General features: G+C 26.4%; 1 protein-coding gene across 1 annotated transcript; it reads left to right on the top strand.

The window, feature by feature from the left end:
- Positions 1 to 3,798: 3,798 nt before the first annotated feature.
- On the top strand, positions 3,799 to 15,716 carry LOC140670340 (uncharacterized). Its single transcript, XM_072900910.1, has 16 exons — positions 3,799 to 4,107; positions 4,938 to 5,139; positions 5,554 to 5,668; positions 7,348 to 7,594; positions 7,671 to 7,829; positions 8,098 to 8,182; positions 8,319 to 8,479; positions 8,801 to 8,953; positions 10,857 to 11,063; positions 11,942 to 12,143; positions 12,393 to 12,507; positions 13,567 to 13,813; positions 13,894 to 14,052; positions 14,341 to 14,425; positions 14,563 to 14,804; positions 15,021 to 15,716. Exons 1-16 carry the CDS (start codon positions 3,937 to 3,939, stop codon positions 15,168 to 15,170), a joined length of 2,700 nt encoding a protein of 899 aa, XP_072757011.1. The 5' UTR covers positions 3,799 to 3,936; the 3' UTR covers positions 15,171 to 15,716.
- The last annotated feature ends 81 nt before the right edge of the window (positions 15,717 to 15,797 follow it).

Here is a 15,797-nt window from a genome sequence, read left to right as displayed (position 1 = left end):
GCAAGGAAAATTAATAATTACTTTTTCTTTTCTTGTGCGTTCATAAAAAATTATTAATAATATGATTAATATAATTAAAGTTATATTTTCAAGTGAATCTAATTTCAAGTATGACCGGCGCGCGCGCACTAAGAGAAATATTTTAATACTCGTGCGATATTAAACATCTCTCTAATTGTTCCAACTTTCAGTTATCAAGAATAATGTAATATTAAATTAAAGATACAATAAAATATTTTCTGCATAAAAATATAATTTTATAGATTTTTACTTCATAAGTGACTAAACAGCATACATATCTATATATATAATTAATACAATATATACTATAGTATCTCTATAAGTATAATATATAATTATGTTATGTATTATACTTATATATAAGCGTATAATTCTCTGAGTATATAACTATGTTATATAAATATATAACTTAATAAAAATTAAATAATGTATCAATAAACTGATCTAAAATAGACATTAACAAATATAACATTACTGACGTGATCTTATTGATCTTAATTTTAAATAAAATGAAGAAAGTACATATACGTCATAGAAAAATAATTCGGCAAATTATTTGATTTCTAAAAAAAGGTAAAAAATATTGCTTTTGCATGTATAAGATTATAAGATTACACATATATGTATATGTATATGTAAGTACAAACGTGCATAATATTACAAATGCGTGATTTGTTCTTAAAATTAATCAAACTAGCATGCACTTAAAATTGAAATCAGTAGTTAATATAAAATGTTAATATATATTAACATATTCACATAAGCGCATATAACGAAATATTTCATTATATTCAAATCTTCGTAATATTTTCTAAAATACATAATAACAATAAATATATAAATTTGACAGATTTATGTATTTTAGTGAGGAGATTTAAACTATTTAATAACAGATTAAAGATTAATAAGAAATTATATGATACTGATACTCCATCGATTTATGATGTAAAGGATATCAAAGTATAAATTTCACTTCATTACAATAGAAATGATTGGTTAGCAAACATTAAGGTTTTAATTGTTTATATTAACGTTAATATTGTTATACGCGGTGGTTCGTTTCAAGCTTCATTTCTTTTAATATCTGTTAGAATATTAATTTTTTTCTGTAGAAATATATAGACCTATTTATGAGCAGAGAGAAGTAGGCATACAAAATATATTAATATAAATCTTTTATATTTTTTTTTCTATATAAACTCTCGTGTATTCTCTAACACGATAAAAAAATATCCTAAAAATATTTAAATGCTCAAGTTAAATGAACCACCATAATGTTTTAATTGTTGGGATGTTTGCATTTTATATACTTATCTTATGATTCTCCTGTGAATGTGGAAAAACTGTATAGCGAGCTGGATAATTTTCATGATAAATTCTTAATGGAAAACAAGAAATTTAACCATCTAGATTTTATGTGAGCCATCGACGTGAAGACGCTCGTGTATTATCAGATAATAAGTTTAATAAAGCTCAATTAAAAGTATCAGCGTTTGTTTATTCAATTTCTGTAATTAATTCGTGAAATATAACCAGACTTCTACCTTTCCCATTACAACAGCTATTTTGTATCTTGGAATTAATTAAATAATGTTATCGATTTAACTTAGCAATCTTTTGATAATTCTCGTAAAATAAAACAAAATTGCAAATGAAATAATAGATGAGACAATTAATATTAAATTATATCAAGATATAATGTAGTTTTTATTTGTAATAATGTTTATATCGTAGTTATCGCTTTCTGATATGTGAACTCGCCGTTGTGTAAATAATTGGATAAATCAGACCTAAAAAAAACAGTCAATATGGTTGTACTGGTTCTGTGTATAACGAAAAAAAACTTATTACACATTGTATATTATCATCATCATATAATAAAAGAACCGTGATTGCAAAGAATCGTAATATCTGCAATACAAATTTTGTCTTTTATCTTATAATTTTTTCAAATTATATTTTTATTGTCAATTGGACTCAATTATGTACAAAACAAAACACCAAACCAGTTAAAACTAATCAAACTTTCATGCACTTAAAATCAGTATGATTTATTATTAATTAAGAATTTTTAACTCAAAGATTACAAGATTTTACTATCTATTTTATAATTCCTTCATTTCTTTCAGAATAATCTCGTAAAAAATCATACAAGATAAATCCATGTACACTGAAGCTATGCATTTGCACACGAAAAATGTTTGCATAAAATACTATTATATATTATTCATAAACAAACAATCAGTCTACCTGCGCTTCATGCGATAAGATCTACAAATCTCTTTCCGACTTCTCAATCATTTCTTTATATATTTCATCTATATAACTGATATGAACAAAATTTTATACATATCTTTCATCATCTCCTTAAAATAAATGATAAAATTTATGAAATTTGTACATTTTTGCCAATATTTCGTTATGTGACACACACACACTATTAATGACGAAATAAATACAAATTGTTCACGAAATCGTTTCAAACGACAAAAATTATATGCATCTTTATCTGCGAAATAAATGGTTTTTCTATTATATATTCTTGTACTATGTTATAACAAAGATGCATAATTTCAAAAATTAATTATGGATTAATAATTAAACTTAAGTTTATTATATTTTAAATAATAACTTATTTTTAATAATAATTAATCTCGCTATTGATTCAAATATATTTACATTAATGCTCTCTATAGCTTCTTCTACCGATAAACTTGAGATATATTCTCGCTGTTGCATCAATGAAGCAAATAGACCATTTTGTGCAACTTGTCAAAATTAATAAATGTTTATTCATATTAATGTCAGTATATTACTTAAAAAAATAAAGCAACATATTTCTATTATATTCAACTTTTATAAAAATTTTTCAAAAGTTTATAAAATTTTCTTATATTGATTTCTTAAAAAAATTTAAATAACTAAATCATGGAATGTTGGATAATATAAAAAAATATTAGTTTATTCAATCCACCGAGTTACAATATAAGAAAAATAAAAAGTACCAGTCTTAGTGCATCACAGCAACAACAATTTGTTTGTAAATGTCATGATTTGTAACTTTTTTATTACATATTAATTTATTTCGGAGTATCTTTAATATTTGTCAAGATACTTACTTCTTTGTGAAGAAAAAAAGAACATAAATTTATATAATTCTGTAAGATTCTATAAAAAAAAGAAGAAATAAAATATAACCGAAAAATTATTACTTTTCACATAAAATAATCCGTATATGTACAACTTAAAAGAAAAGAAAATCTTCTAATAATATATAAGATAAACTAAGATAAACTCGAGATAAACTAATTTATTATATATACGATATGATTTGAATTGTATGACATATATATATATATATATATGTATATATTTTTCATATATAAATATGTAAAATACATAAATGTGCTGATATATGCAAATTCGTGTTAAGACATACCTGACACCGACATACATTGTACATACATACATACTTACTTTATAAATGATAAACGATTTTAATTATTCCTTTGTTTCTTGTAGAGTAATCTGATAAAAAAAATCATATAAACAGATAAATCCACAATGCGACTTGCACATTGCACACATAAAAGATATATAAAATACTATATCATTTTGTAGAAACAAACAATCGATCTACTTGTGCTTCGCACTTGCGATAAGATTCATAAATCTCTTTCCGATGTCTCAAACTCATGTCACATTGTATTAATCGCATTATCAAACCTGAATTATGACAGATTTCATGACGATGGCATTCGATAAGATCGTAGCAGCAAACAGAGTGGATATATATTTACTTTATATATATATATATATATATATATATATATACACTCCATGCATTCGAGAAAATCGCACAATTTATTTCGAGCTCAACAATCCAGGCCATAACAATCACATTGAACGACAACGATGCTACTGCCAATTTTTCTTTTTTCGATTCTGACGTCTGTTAAAACAATGCTGGCTCTTTCCGAGTTTGATCAGTTGGATTTATCGATAGATCACCGAATATCAACAATCAACGAATTCATCGATTCGCCATTTCTCCAAACTGTACACCCAGACGCGAAACTTACTACTGTAAGTACAATTTTAATTTAATTTGTCAAAAGTAAATTTGAAAGAAAGAACGCGTGTATGCGGAAATCGTATAAATATAAATAAATATAAATTTTTTTATTGTTTAAAATTATTTCTTAAATAATTTATATTTTTTTCGTCATTAAAAATGTGTCACGTAACGATTGGCGAACGTGCAAAACTTTCGCAGACTTTTTTGTTTCTTTTAAATATTTGTCTTAGAGCGCAAATGTCTATAATAAAATTTAAAATTAAAATTTATTTAATTTTGATTCTTACATTAGATCTCGTAAGAAATAACAATAAATTTCCATAATTGTTTGTAAAAATTTAAGTTGTTTGTATTTTAATTTTTGCAGACAAAATTTTCTTCTATTTTATAATAAAAAAATATTACAAATTTAAAGTCTTTCTAAATAAAGATTTTTTTAAGGATTTCTTTAAAGATTATTTTACTTTTCAATATTTTAGCTCCCTCTCTCTCTCTCTCTCTCTCTCTCTCTCTCTCTCTCTTTCTGCATGCTAATACAATTTTATTGATTTAAGATTTTAGATATTATGAATTTAAGAAGTACATTAATCTCAATTCTATTTAGCTCTATGGTATAATTGTATACATTCCTAATATAAATATTAATATTTTACTATTTGTATTTCAATTTCTTTAATTGAAAATGAAAAAATAATGTATAGTGAGCAGATTTTTTTTTCTTCTCTTATATAAATTTATATTTAGTTTTATAAGTCTTTTTATCCAGATTTGAACGATCTCTTAATTGTACAATTTACATTAGCGATTAAAATTATTATATTATTATTTTATTATATAGCTGGAATTAGTAAAAAAATACGGCTACAATGGTCAACTACACAAAGTGACCACGTCTGATGGTTATATTTTGGAATTACATCGACTAACAGGACGAGCAAATTCAAACGAAACGCAAGAGCAAAAGCCTGTTGCTTTTGTTATGCACGGCCTTTTGTGTAGTTCGGCGGGTTGGGTCATTGCTGGGCCCGAGAAAAGTTTGGGTAAAGATATTATACTTAGTGATAAGATAGTAAATTTCTGAAGATTTTAGCCGGCATTTGTTGTTTATCAAAAAGTTATTAACAAAAAAAAGTTTAAAATATAAAATTGTAATTATTCATCAAGCAAAAGTAATATTTTATGCTGTTTATTAAAACTAAATAAACTTTTTAATAAACAATGAGCGTCAGTTAAATTCTTCACAACATTATAGAATGTTGATCTTGATATACCAAAATTATTAAAATCAGAAAATAGTCCGTTAAATTAAATAATTACTATTTTTATTTACAAAGAACTCAAGAATTGATAAAAATTTTTACTCTATTATTTGCAATCTAATTTTTATTGTTTTTATTAATTGTTTGTTATTATTTGTTTTCTGTTATATTATAATAATAAATCTTTGATTCTAGCGTACATTTTGGCGGATGCAGGATATGACGTGTGGCTTGGTAACGCACGTGGTTCTATGTATTCGCGTAAACATGTATCTTCGTCTATCCTTGACGAAGAGTATTGGGATTTCAGGTGAGAAATACATATCTATATATATATACGAAGTGATATATAAAATATATATATGATATATGTAACATATGAAATATACAGGGTGTCCAGTAATTGATGAAAAACATGTTAATTCTTGAGATCTTTTGGAGTTGATTTTTCCTCTGCGAAAATATCGAGAGACGTCATCATTTTTTGCAAGTTTCCAATTTTTCATTATATATCTTTGTAATTAAGCTTTAAATTAAAATTCTATTAGAGTTTACTCTAATAGAATTTTAATTTAAAGCTCTATTAGAGTAAACTCTGAAATTAACTGAAGAATGTAGTTTTGGTAAATTTTTAATTTCAAAGAGTTTAGTTTGCTAAAAGCGCCTATTTTCAATTGCTTATAACTCGGAAATTATTGATGCCTCAACATTTTTGCTGAGGAAAAATCGTCTCCAAATGATCTCGAGAATCTGTTATTAGCGATTTTTCACCAATTACCGAACACCCTGTATATATAATATATGAGTGATTCAGATGCCAAGTGATATAAATCCATTCAAACTCTTTTTGATTGATGATTGATTTATGATTAATTTTATTAAAAGATTTGAGAACGAGACAATCTATTATCAACCATTATAAGTATATTAAATTCGTCTATGTTCAAGGTCAATAAGATTATATAGTTACATCATTTATGTTTCTTATCATAAAAACAAACATAAATGCCCTTATTTCTTTTGTTTTTTAAACTTACGCCACTTAACATTTGAATTATATATGTATAAAGAGAGAGAGAGAGAGAGAGAGAGAGAGGAGGAACACAATTCTATTGATACTGATAAAACATTTCAAAACATAAAATTAAAGTCGAGATCCTTGAAAATGTAAAAGTATCGACAGAGGGGTTGCCATACAGAAGTGTCACATCTTTTATTTTATTTTTAAACATACTACTTACTTACATACACTATATATGTATGTTTATTATCGTCGGATGAGAAAGTTAACTTAAGCACATAATAGCTAATTTTACTTGTCTTATATTAAAATAACTTGCTTATATAACTTAAGATTGTGCCTTCACTATTACAGCTTTATACACTACTCGTCAAGAAGTTTTTTTTCAAAAGTTGCTAAATTTAAAGACGTTACAATTTGGCAAAAAAATGATCACAAAGAGCAATTTTTAAATTTTGTTTTAAAATGATATAAATAATGTTTTTATTTATAGCATGTTTCTTCGATTATTCGATGCAACATCAGACACAATACATACACATACTTATCAGATTTAATAGTTCAAACATGATAAATAACGCATTGCGTAATTATATATGATATATAAAATTTGATAAGAATCATACAAAACGCGAAACAGACCATTTAAACAAATGGAATAAAGAATATATATAGCGACATAAATATCCTGTATTTTTTTTCTTTTTATTAAATATTGATCAATAAAAAATATATTGCTGAATAAACATATATAATTAAAATGACATTTCTTATATACAGTACTTTGATTTTAAACTAAATAACTTTTAGATTTATCTACAATTAATTAAATATCTTTAAGAATCCTCGTATAGTTAGAATACGAAAATCTATCAAATTATTTACTTTACTTAAATATAAATACTATTACAGTATAAAAAATAATTTCAGTGAATACTTTATAGAATTCACATCTTTGTAAATTACAGCTGGCATGAGATCGCCACGCGTGATCTTCCTGCGATGATAGATTATATCCTGAGGACTACTGGGCAACAAAAGTTATTTTACTTAGGGCATAGCCAGGGTACTACAACCTTTTTTGTCATGGCGACAGAGTTGCCCGAGTACCAGAATAAGATCGAAGCTATGTTTGCTATGGCTCCTGTCGCTTATTGCGGCAGAATGACTAGTGCAGTTATGCAGATTATTACAAGATTCATTGATTCCGTTGACGTATGTAATTCTAGTCTCGATAGTGAAAAAGTAACTTAATAAAGTTCGAAGATTTCATGGATCAAATGTTTTGTAGATAATAATGAAATTATTCGGTCAGTACGAATTCAAGCCTACCGACGAAGGGATGAAAATTTTTCAAGAATTAGTGTGCAAGGAAGACGCTATTACGCAACCCTTTTGTTCGAATGTGCTTTTCCTAATCACTGGATTCAACAAGGAACAATTTAACAAAGTATGCCTTTAATGTATTAATATGCCTTTAATATCTTTTCATTAATTTTAAATTTTCTGGATGATTATCTGCTAATAATGGTTTGATGATTTTTCTAATACTCTTGTACTATTGTCTTACATAGATAATTTTAAGAATTAATTCGGAATTAATAATTAAACTTAAGTATATATAAATATATATATATATATATATATATATATATTTTTTATAATAATATCACAATTGTTATTAGGGTACGACAAATATATTAATACTGTCTTTGTAGACTCTTCTACCGATAGTTTTGGGACATATTCCAGCTGGTGCATCAATGAAGCAAATACTGCATTATGCGCAACTTATCAAAACTGGTAAACGTTTATTTATATTAATGTGCCCATTATGCTTGAGAAAAATAAAGTAACATATTTTTTTATATTTTGTTATAAACACTTTTCAAAATTGTATAAAATGTAATATAAAACAATAGTATACTTCTGTTATCAGGGTTTTTCATTACATCTGGAAAATTTAGACAATTCGATTACGGACTGATCGGTAATAAAAAAAAATATGGTTCATTTAGTCCACCGAGTTACGATCTAAAAAAAATACGAGTGCCAGTCTCATTGCATTACAGCAGCAACGATTGGTTAGCCAACGTCAAGGTTCGTAACTTTTTTCTACGTGATATTAGTTTATTTCGAGTAATTTTAATACTTGTCGTGATATTCACTTCTTCGAGAAAAAAAATATATAAGCTTACATATGATATTATTTATTATATAGAAAGGAAGAGATTGTGACTTCTAAAACGTAGCTGAAAAATACTTATATTTCATATAAGATCTTATGTTACAATTTTGCAGAGAATAAAATTCTTTTGATAATATTTAAGGTGCTCGAAATAAGCTGACTCGAAATTTATTATATGTACAACATAATTTAATTGCACAAATAATTGTTTTCACATTGCGCTTTTTCTATAGGATGTGGATAAATTATATACAGAACTTGGTAATCCTTACGGTAAATTCCGAGTACCACATGATAAATTCAATCATTTGGATTACATGTGGGCTATCGACGTAAAGAGCCTATTGTATGACAAAATGCTAAGTCTAATGACACATTTCCGAAAGTAAACACCAATTTGATTATATATAATTCAATCTGAAATTTACCGCGATATGATTAGATCATATATGATAATATTAGAAATTTGGCGTGATATTTTTATATAATCATATTCGGTTAGATATGTTTTCATATAATCAGATTTAACCAAATATGATTATATAAAGATAAAGAAAATATATAATTATATAAGATAATATCGCATCAAAATTTCGGATATTATTATATATTATGTTCATATAAAATTATATATGTTATTAGATCTTTTCACATCTAATTGTGTGTATTTACATATGACCTTGCTGTACGCATTTTTTCTCGGGAGGGAAGAGACTAATAGCAAATTCGATCATCCGCACTATACCGCACTAGTGCACACTAAGGCTGCTATACATGAAGATATCTAAATTAAAAGGAATTATATAAACATTTTAAGTAATTAAAATTCAATCATGATATATTTGTCCGTCATTTTTTTTAGTAGAACATACATTATCCATTATCAAAGTGTTTATATATTACATCATTATACTTACAATACTTCATATATAGCAGCCTTTAATATGCACTAGAGTGGTGTAGTGCGGATGACCGAATTCGCTATAATTCTCTAGATATTCTTTCTTGCTTATGTGCGCATCAATGGACTAGTTGGATCAATAGCAAAGGTAATTAATCGATCAGGACTCAATTTTTTATCATAGATCTATGCGATCGGGTAAACTTTTTCTGCTACTGATTGTGAGCCAGATTCTTCTCTGTTCAACCTAAAGCATAAAGTATTCTATGAAAAAATTGCGAGGAATTAATAATTACTTTTTCTTCGTTTGCCTGTTTACAAGAACATTGTGTAATATAATTAATATAATTAAAGATTCATTTTCAAGTGAATCAAATTTAACCAAGGTCGATTATATATAAACAATATTTTAATACTTATGCAATATATTAAACATCTCTCTAATTGTTTCAATGTTCAGTTATCAAGATAATAAATTAAAGATAGTCTAAAATATTTTTTAAAGAAAAATGTAGTAATTTTGTAATTTAGCTCATAAGCTTTATTATGTATATAAAACTGAATATCTACGATTATATCTCTATAATTATATATTTGTACATATACTATACCTTAGCTCTATAAGTATATGTAACTATGTTAAAAATCAAATAATGTATCAATAAACTGATCTAAATGGATATTAATAAATATATTATTACTGACGTTATCAATTTTATCTTAATTTTAAATAAAATGAGAAAAGCACATATATACGACAGAAAAATAAATATAATAATACGAAGTATTATTTAATTTCTAAAAAAAGGAAAAATATCACTTTTACATGTACATTGTTACACGTATAAATACAAACATGTGCGTAATATTGCAAATTGTGTGATTTGCTCTCAAAACTAATCAAGGTAGTATACACTTGAAATCAAAATAACTCAGATTTATAATAAATTTAATATAAAAAATTTTTAAATCAACAATTACAATATTGACTAGCTATTTTACAGTACATACTTTATGAGTAATAAAAAATTTTATTTTTTTTTGTTTCTTCCAATCTCGTTAACAAATCACAGATTAAAAATGATAGATAAATCCGCAATGATTATATATTTACATGCAAAAGATATATATGACATATTATATCATTTCCCAGAAACAATCGATGTCACATGCGATTCGTGTTTGTGATAAGATCACAAATCTTTTTTTTGATGTTTCAATCTCAATCTCACAATCATCGCATTATCAAATCAGAAATTATAATAGATTATTCGATAAACTGGTATAAAAGAGCAAACAAACTGGCGCTATATTTAGTGGTTCCATATGTACGTGTATATATGTATATACATGTCACGCCTTCGAGAAAAATCACATAATTTATTTTAATCCCAACAGTCACGCAATTTCATCGAACGACAATGATGTTACTGCCAATATATCTCTTTTCGATTCTGACGTCCGTTAGGACGATGCCGAATCTTCTGTTTGATCAACCGAATATCTTGTCGACAGATGATCAAATATTGACAAACAAGGAATTTATAGATCTCCAATTTCTCCAATCCGTACACCCAGACGCGAAACTTACCACTGTAAGTGCATCTTTCAATTTTGTATGTCAGAAGTAAATTTAAAAGAAAAAAATATGCGTAAACTGTACAGAGATACGTACAATTTTCATTTGAAACGACATTTAAAATGATTTATATTTGTTCCGTCATTATATGGATGTATGTGTCACATAACGAAATGTTGACAAAAGCGTAAAAATTTCGTAAATTTTATCGTTTCTTTTAAATATTTGCCTAAACTTTGAACGCAATTCTCTGATCAAATTGAGAATTAAATTTTTTCAAATTTTGATGTTTGTATTGGTTCTTGTGAAAAATAACAAAAAATTTTCGTAAATGTTTGCAAAAATTTAAGTTGTTTGTTTTTACTTCTCGTAGATAGAATTTTCTGCTATTTTAATTTCTAAATTTAATTAGAAAAATATTACAAGTATAATTTCTAAGGAATACGTTAAAATTCATTTTGCAATACTTAAAATCTCTGTATATTAATGTAATTTTATTGATTTAAGAATCTAGATATTATGAATTTAAGAAGTACACTTATTTCAATTTCATTTAGCTATTGTATAATTATGTACACATCCTTAATACAAATATTAATATTTTATTAATTGTATCAATATTTTTGTTAATAAAAAAATAATGTTTATTAAACAGATCTTCTCTTTCTTTTTTGATATATAAATTAAATTAATTTTTATTAGTTCTCCTTAATAAAACATCTTATATATTAAATAATTAAGGTTGATATTAATTATTTTAAACACTGCATAATAGTCTAAACTGGGGACTTCCGGATGGATGCTGCACTGCATAATAGTCTTTTTATTTATCTAAATCTAAACAATCCTTTAATTATACGTTTTAAATTAGCAAGCTGTCATTTTATTATGTAGCTGGAATTAGTGAACAAATACGGCTACAATGGTCAGGTACACACAGTAACCACGTTTGACGGTTATATTTTGGAATTACATCGACTAACAGGACGAGTAAATTCAAACGATTCGCATGGTCAAAAGCCTGTTGTGTTTATTATGCACGGTCTTTTGTGTAGCTCGGCGTGTTGGGTTGTTGCTGGGCCCGAGAAAAGTTTAGGTAAAGATATTATATTTTGTCGGTAAAAAATATATTTAATGTGTTTAAATAAAATATATTTTTTTATATTAAGTAGTTTAATATCTCTAACTCTGAATCGCGAGCAACTTATAAGTTGACAATTATATTTTCATTTACAAAGTGCTAAAAATTTCATAAAAATTTGTATGCTATCATTTACGTTCTGTTTTTATTACTTTTATTAATTATTTGTTATTATTTGTTTTCTGTTATGTTGTAATTATCTAGCATACATTTTGTCGGATGCGGGATATGACGTGTGGCTTGGTAACGCACGTGGTTCTATATATTCGCGTCAACATGTGTCCTTGTCTGTCCTTGACAAAGCGTATTGGGATTTCAGGTGAGGAGATATATATGGGAAAAGACATGGTATTATTGACACTGATAAAACATTTCATGATAAAATTAAAGTGGAGACCTTAGAAAGTATTAAAAGTGTCGACACAGAGATGGTGTGTTGTCGCACACCAAGGTTATCACATCTTTATATTTTTAAACATATACTACATACTTTTATTACCATGAGAGAGTTTAAACTTAAGTACATAACGGCTTTTCTAATTTTACTCTGTTTTGTATTAAAATAGTTTTGTTATGTAACTTAAAATTATGCTCTTTTATCTACTGTAGCCTTATACTCGAAAAAAAAAGAGAACGCTGTCTCTTTGTCGAAAGTTATTTATTTAGAAAATGTTACAATATGACGAAAAACTATCGCAGAGAAAAATTTTTAAATTTTATTTTAAAGTACTTTAAATAAATCTTTATAACATGTTTCTTCGATTATTCATTAACGGTGGAGACGATTTACGTATCATGATTAAGTAACATCAGGATTAATAATTCAAACTTTACGAATAACACATTACGTAAACATAATTGTATGTGACAAAATTTGATAAGAATAAATCATATAAGGTTCAACGGAATATTTATACAAGTGTGATGAAAAATAACGACAAAAATATCGTATACTCTTTTTTTAGCGTTATTTTTTTAACAAAATATGTATTAAGATTTCTTGACAATGTTATCTGACGTTATCTGGTATCTTTTTTTATTTAATTTATAATTTAATTAATTTGATTGACACTTGTTTGATGTTTGGTATCTTTCTTATTGAATTATTATTGATGTTCATCAAATATTAATCAAATATAAAATAAATTTACTAAATAAATATTATTACATACAGACAGTACTTAAATTTTAAATTAAATTTTCTTTAGATTCTTTTAGATTTAACTTATAATTAATTAAATATTTGTAGTACTTTTATACTTAGGATACGTGGAAAAAAAGTCGATCATATTATTATTCTATTCAAATATAAATTCATCCTATCGTACTGAAAATCATATCGGTCAATAATTCGTAAAAATCATACCTTTTTGTACAGCTGGCACGAAATTGGCACACACGATCTTCCTGCGATGATAGATTATATCTTGAAGACCACTGGTCAAGAAAAGCTGTTTTACCTGGGACATAGCCAAGGTAGTACGAGCTTTTTTGTGATGGCGACGGAGATGCCTCACTATCAGAACAAAATTCAGGCGATGTTTGCCATGGCTCCTATCGTTTATTCCAGCAGAATGATTAGTCCAGTTATGAGAATTATTGCAAAAAATTTGGATTCTATTGAGGTACATAAGTCTAGATAAAACAGAAAAAAAATTAATTTTGTAATCAACTTTAAAGATTTCATGGCTCAAACATTTCGTAGATGATAACAAAATTATTCGGACTGAACGAATTCAAGCCTACTGACAAAGGGATGAAAATTTTCCAACAATTAGTGTGTAAGGAAGATGCTATCACGCAACCCTTTTGTTCAAATATCCTCTTTCTGATCGCTGGATTTGACAACGAACAGTTTAACAAAGTATATCTTTAATTTTTTAATTATATATTGAAGTTTGTAGATGATTAATGATCTATATTAAATTATGTGATGGTTTTTCTACCATAACTCCTGTACTATCGTATAAGATATGTATGAAATTTCAAGAATTAATTAAGGCTTAGTCAGTTATTTGTGTATAATAATATGTATAATAATGTAGTATAATTGTATAATAAATTGTGTAATAATATGTATATTTTTTAATGTGTAATAATATGTATATTATTGGGGTTCGAAAAATATATACTGATACTATATTTTTTGTAGACTCTTCTACCAATAGTCTTGGGACATATCCCCGCTGGTGCGTCAACTAAACAAATAATACACTATGCACAACTTATTAAAACTGGTAAATATTTGTATTAATGTGACTGTGTTGTACTTAAGAAAAATCTAGATATATATCGCTATCATATTTAAATCTTACAAAAATTTTTCAAAATGTTATAAATAATCTAAAATAATAGTACATTTTTCTGTTATCAGGATCATTTATTAGGTCAGGGAAGTTTAGACAATACGATTATGGTCCGCTCGGTAACAAAATAAAATACGATTCATTAAGTCCACCGAATTACGATCTAAAAAAAATACAAGTGCCAGTCTCAGTGCATTACAGCAGCAACGATTGGTTAGCCAACGTCAAAGTTCGTAACTTTTTTTATGTATTGATTTATTTCGAGTATCTTTACTATTTGTCACGATACTTATTTCTTCGACAAGAAAAAATAATATAAGCTTATATGACATTATACATGGGAAGGAAGAGTAGTTTTAGGTAAAACATAACTGAAAAAGACTTACATTTCATACAAGATCTTATGTTACAATTTTGCAGAGAATAAAATTCTCTCGGTAATATTTAAGATGCTCGAAACAAATTGATTTATCATATATAATTTAATTGCACAAATAACTGCTTTCACATTATGTTCTTTCCGTAGGACGTGGAGAAATTATATGCAGAGCTTGGCAATCCTTATGGTAAATTCCGAGTACCACATGATAAATTCAACCATTTGGATTTTATATGGGCTAACGATGTAAAGAGCCTTTTGTACGACAAGATGATAAATCTAATGACACGTTTCTGAAACTGTACCTTCAATTGTTCGGTGAAATAATTTTGCAAAAATTAATGCGCAAAAATTTTTTGAGAGAGGAGAGACTAATCCTCTTGACATTCTTTTTGCTTATGTGCGTATTATAGTGGATCAATTATACACAGAACTTGGTAGTTCTTGTGATAAATTCCGAGTTCCACATAATAAATTCACCCATATTTTATGTGAGCTAACGATATGTAAAGAGTCTTTTATGTAACAAAATAATAAATTTAATGACACAGTTCCGAAAATGTACGTCTAATTGTTAATGAAATTCTGTAAAAATTAATGCGCAAAAATATCTTAGAACGGATAGACTGTTAATATTTTATGATATTATTTCTTCATGTGCTTATTAAATCGATAGCAAGAAAATAGATCGATTAGAACTCGACCTACATCAAATTTGTGATTATTATAGATTAACTTTCTCTGTCACTGAACCAATAGAGATTTTTCTCTACAAGCTCTAACAGCATAAAGTATTTTATTTAAAAAACGCGCGACAATGTTTGCGACAAATTAATAATTACTTTTCTCTACTTGTCTATGAAAAAAAATTATTTAATATAATTAAAGTTTTACTTTCAAATAAGACTTCTAATTAGTTCAATT

This window comes from Anoplolepis gracilipes, chromosome 10 (genome assembly GCF_047496725.1).
Source record: "Anoplolepis gracilipes chromosome 10, ASM4749672v1, whole genome shotgun sequence".
Taxonomy (NCBI): Eukaryota; Metazoa; Arthropoda; class Insecta; order Hymenoptera; family Formicidae; genus Anoplolepis; species Anoplolepis gracilipes.
Note: the sequence above shows the minus strand (reverse complement) of the source record. Positions and strands in the feature narration are given on the sequence as shown.

Coding starts and splice junctions, on each gene's coding strand:
- LOC140670340 (XM_072900910.1), top strand. CDS start 3,937: ATGCTACTGCCAATTTTTCTTTTTTCGATTCTGACGTCTGTTAAAACA. Junction 13,814..13,893: donor AAAATTTGGATTCTATTGAG/GTACATAAGTCT, acceptor AACATTTCGTAG/ATGATAACAAAATTATTCGG. Junction 14,053..14,340: donor ACAACGAACAGTTTAACAAA/GTATATCTTTAA, acceptor TATTTTTTGTAG/ACTCTTCTACCAATAGTCTT.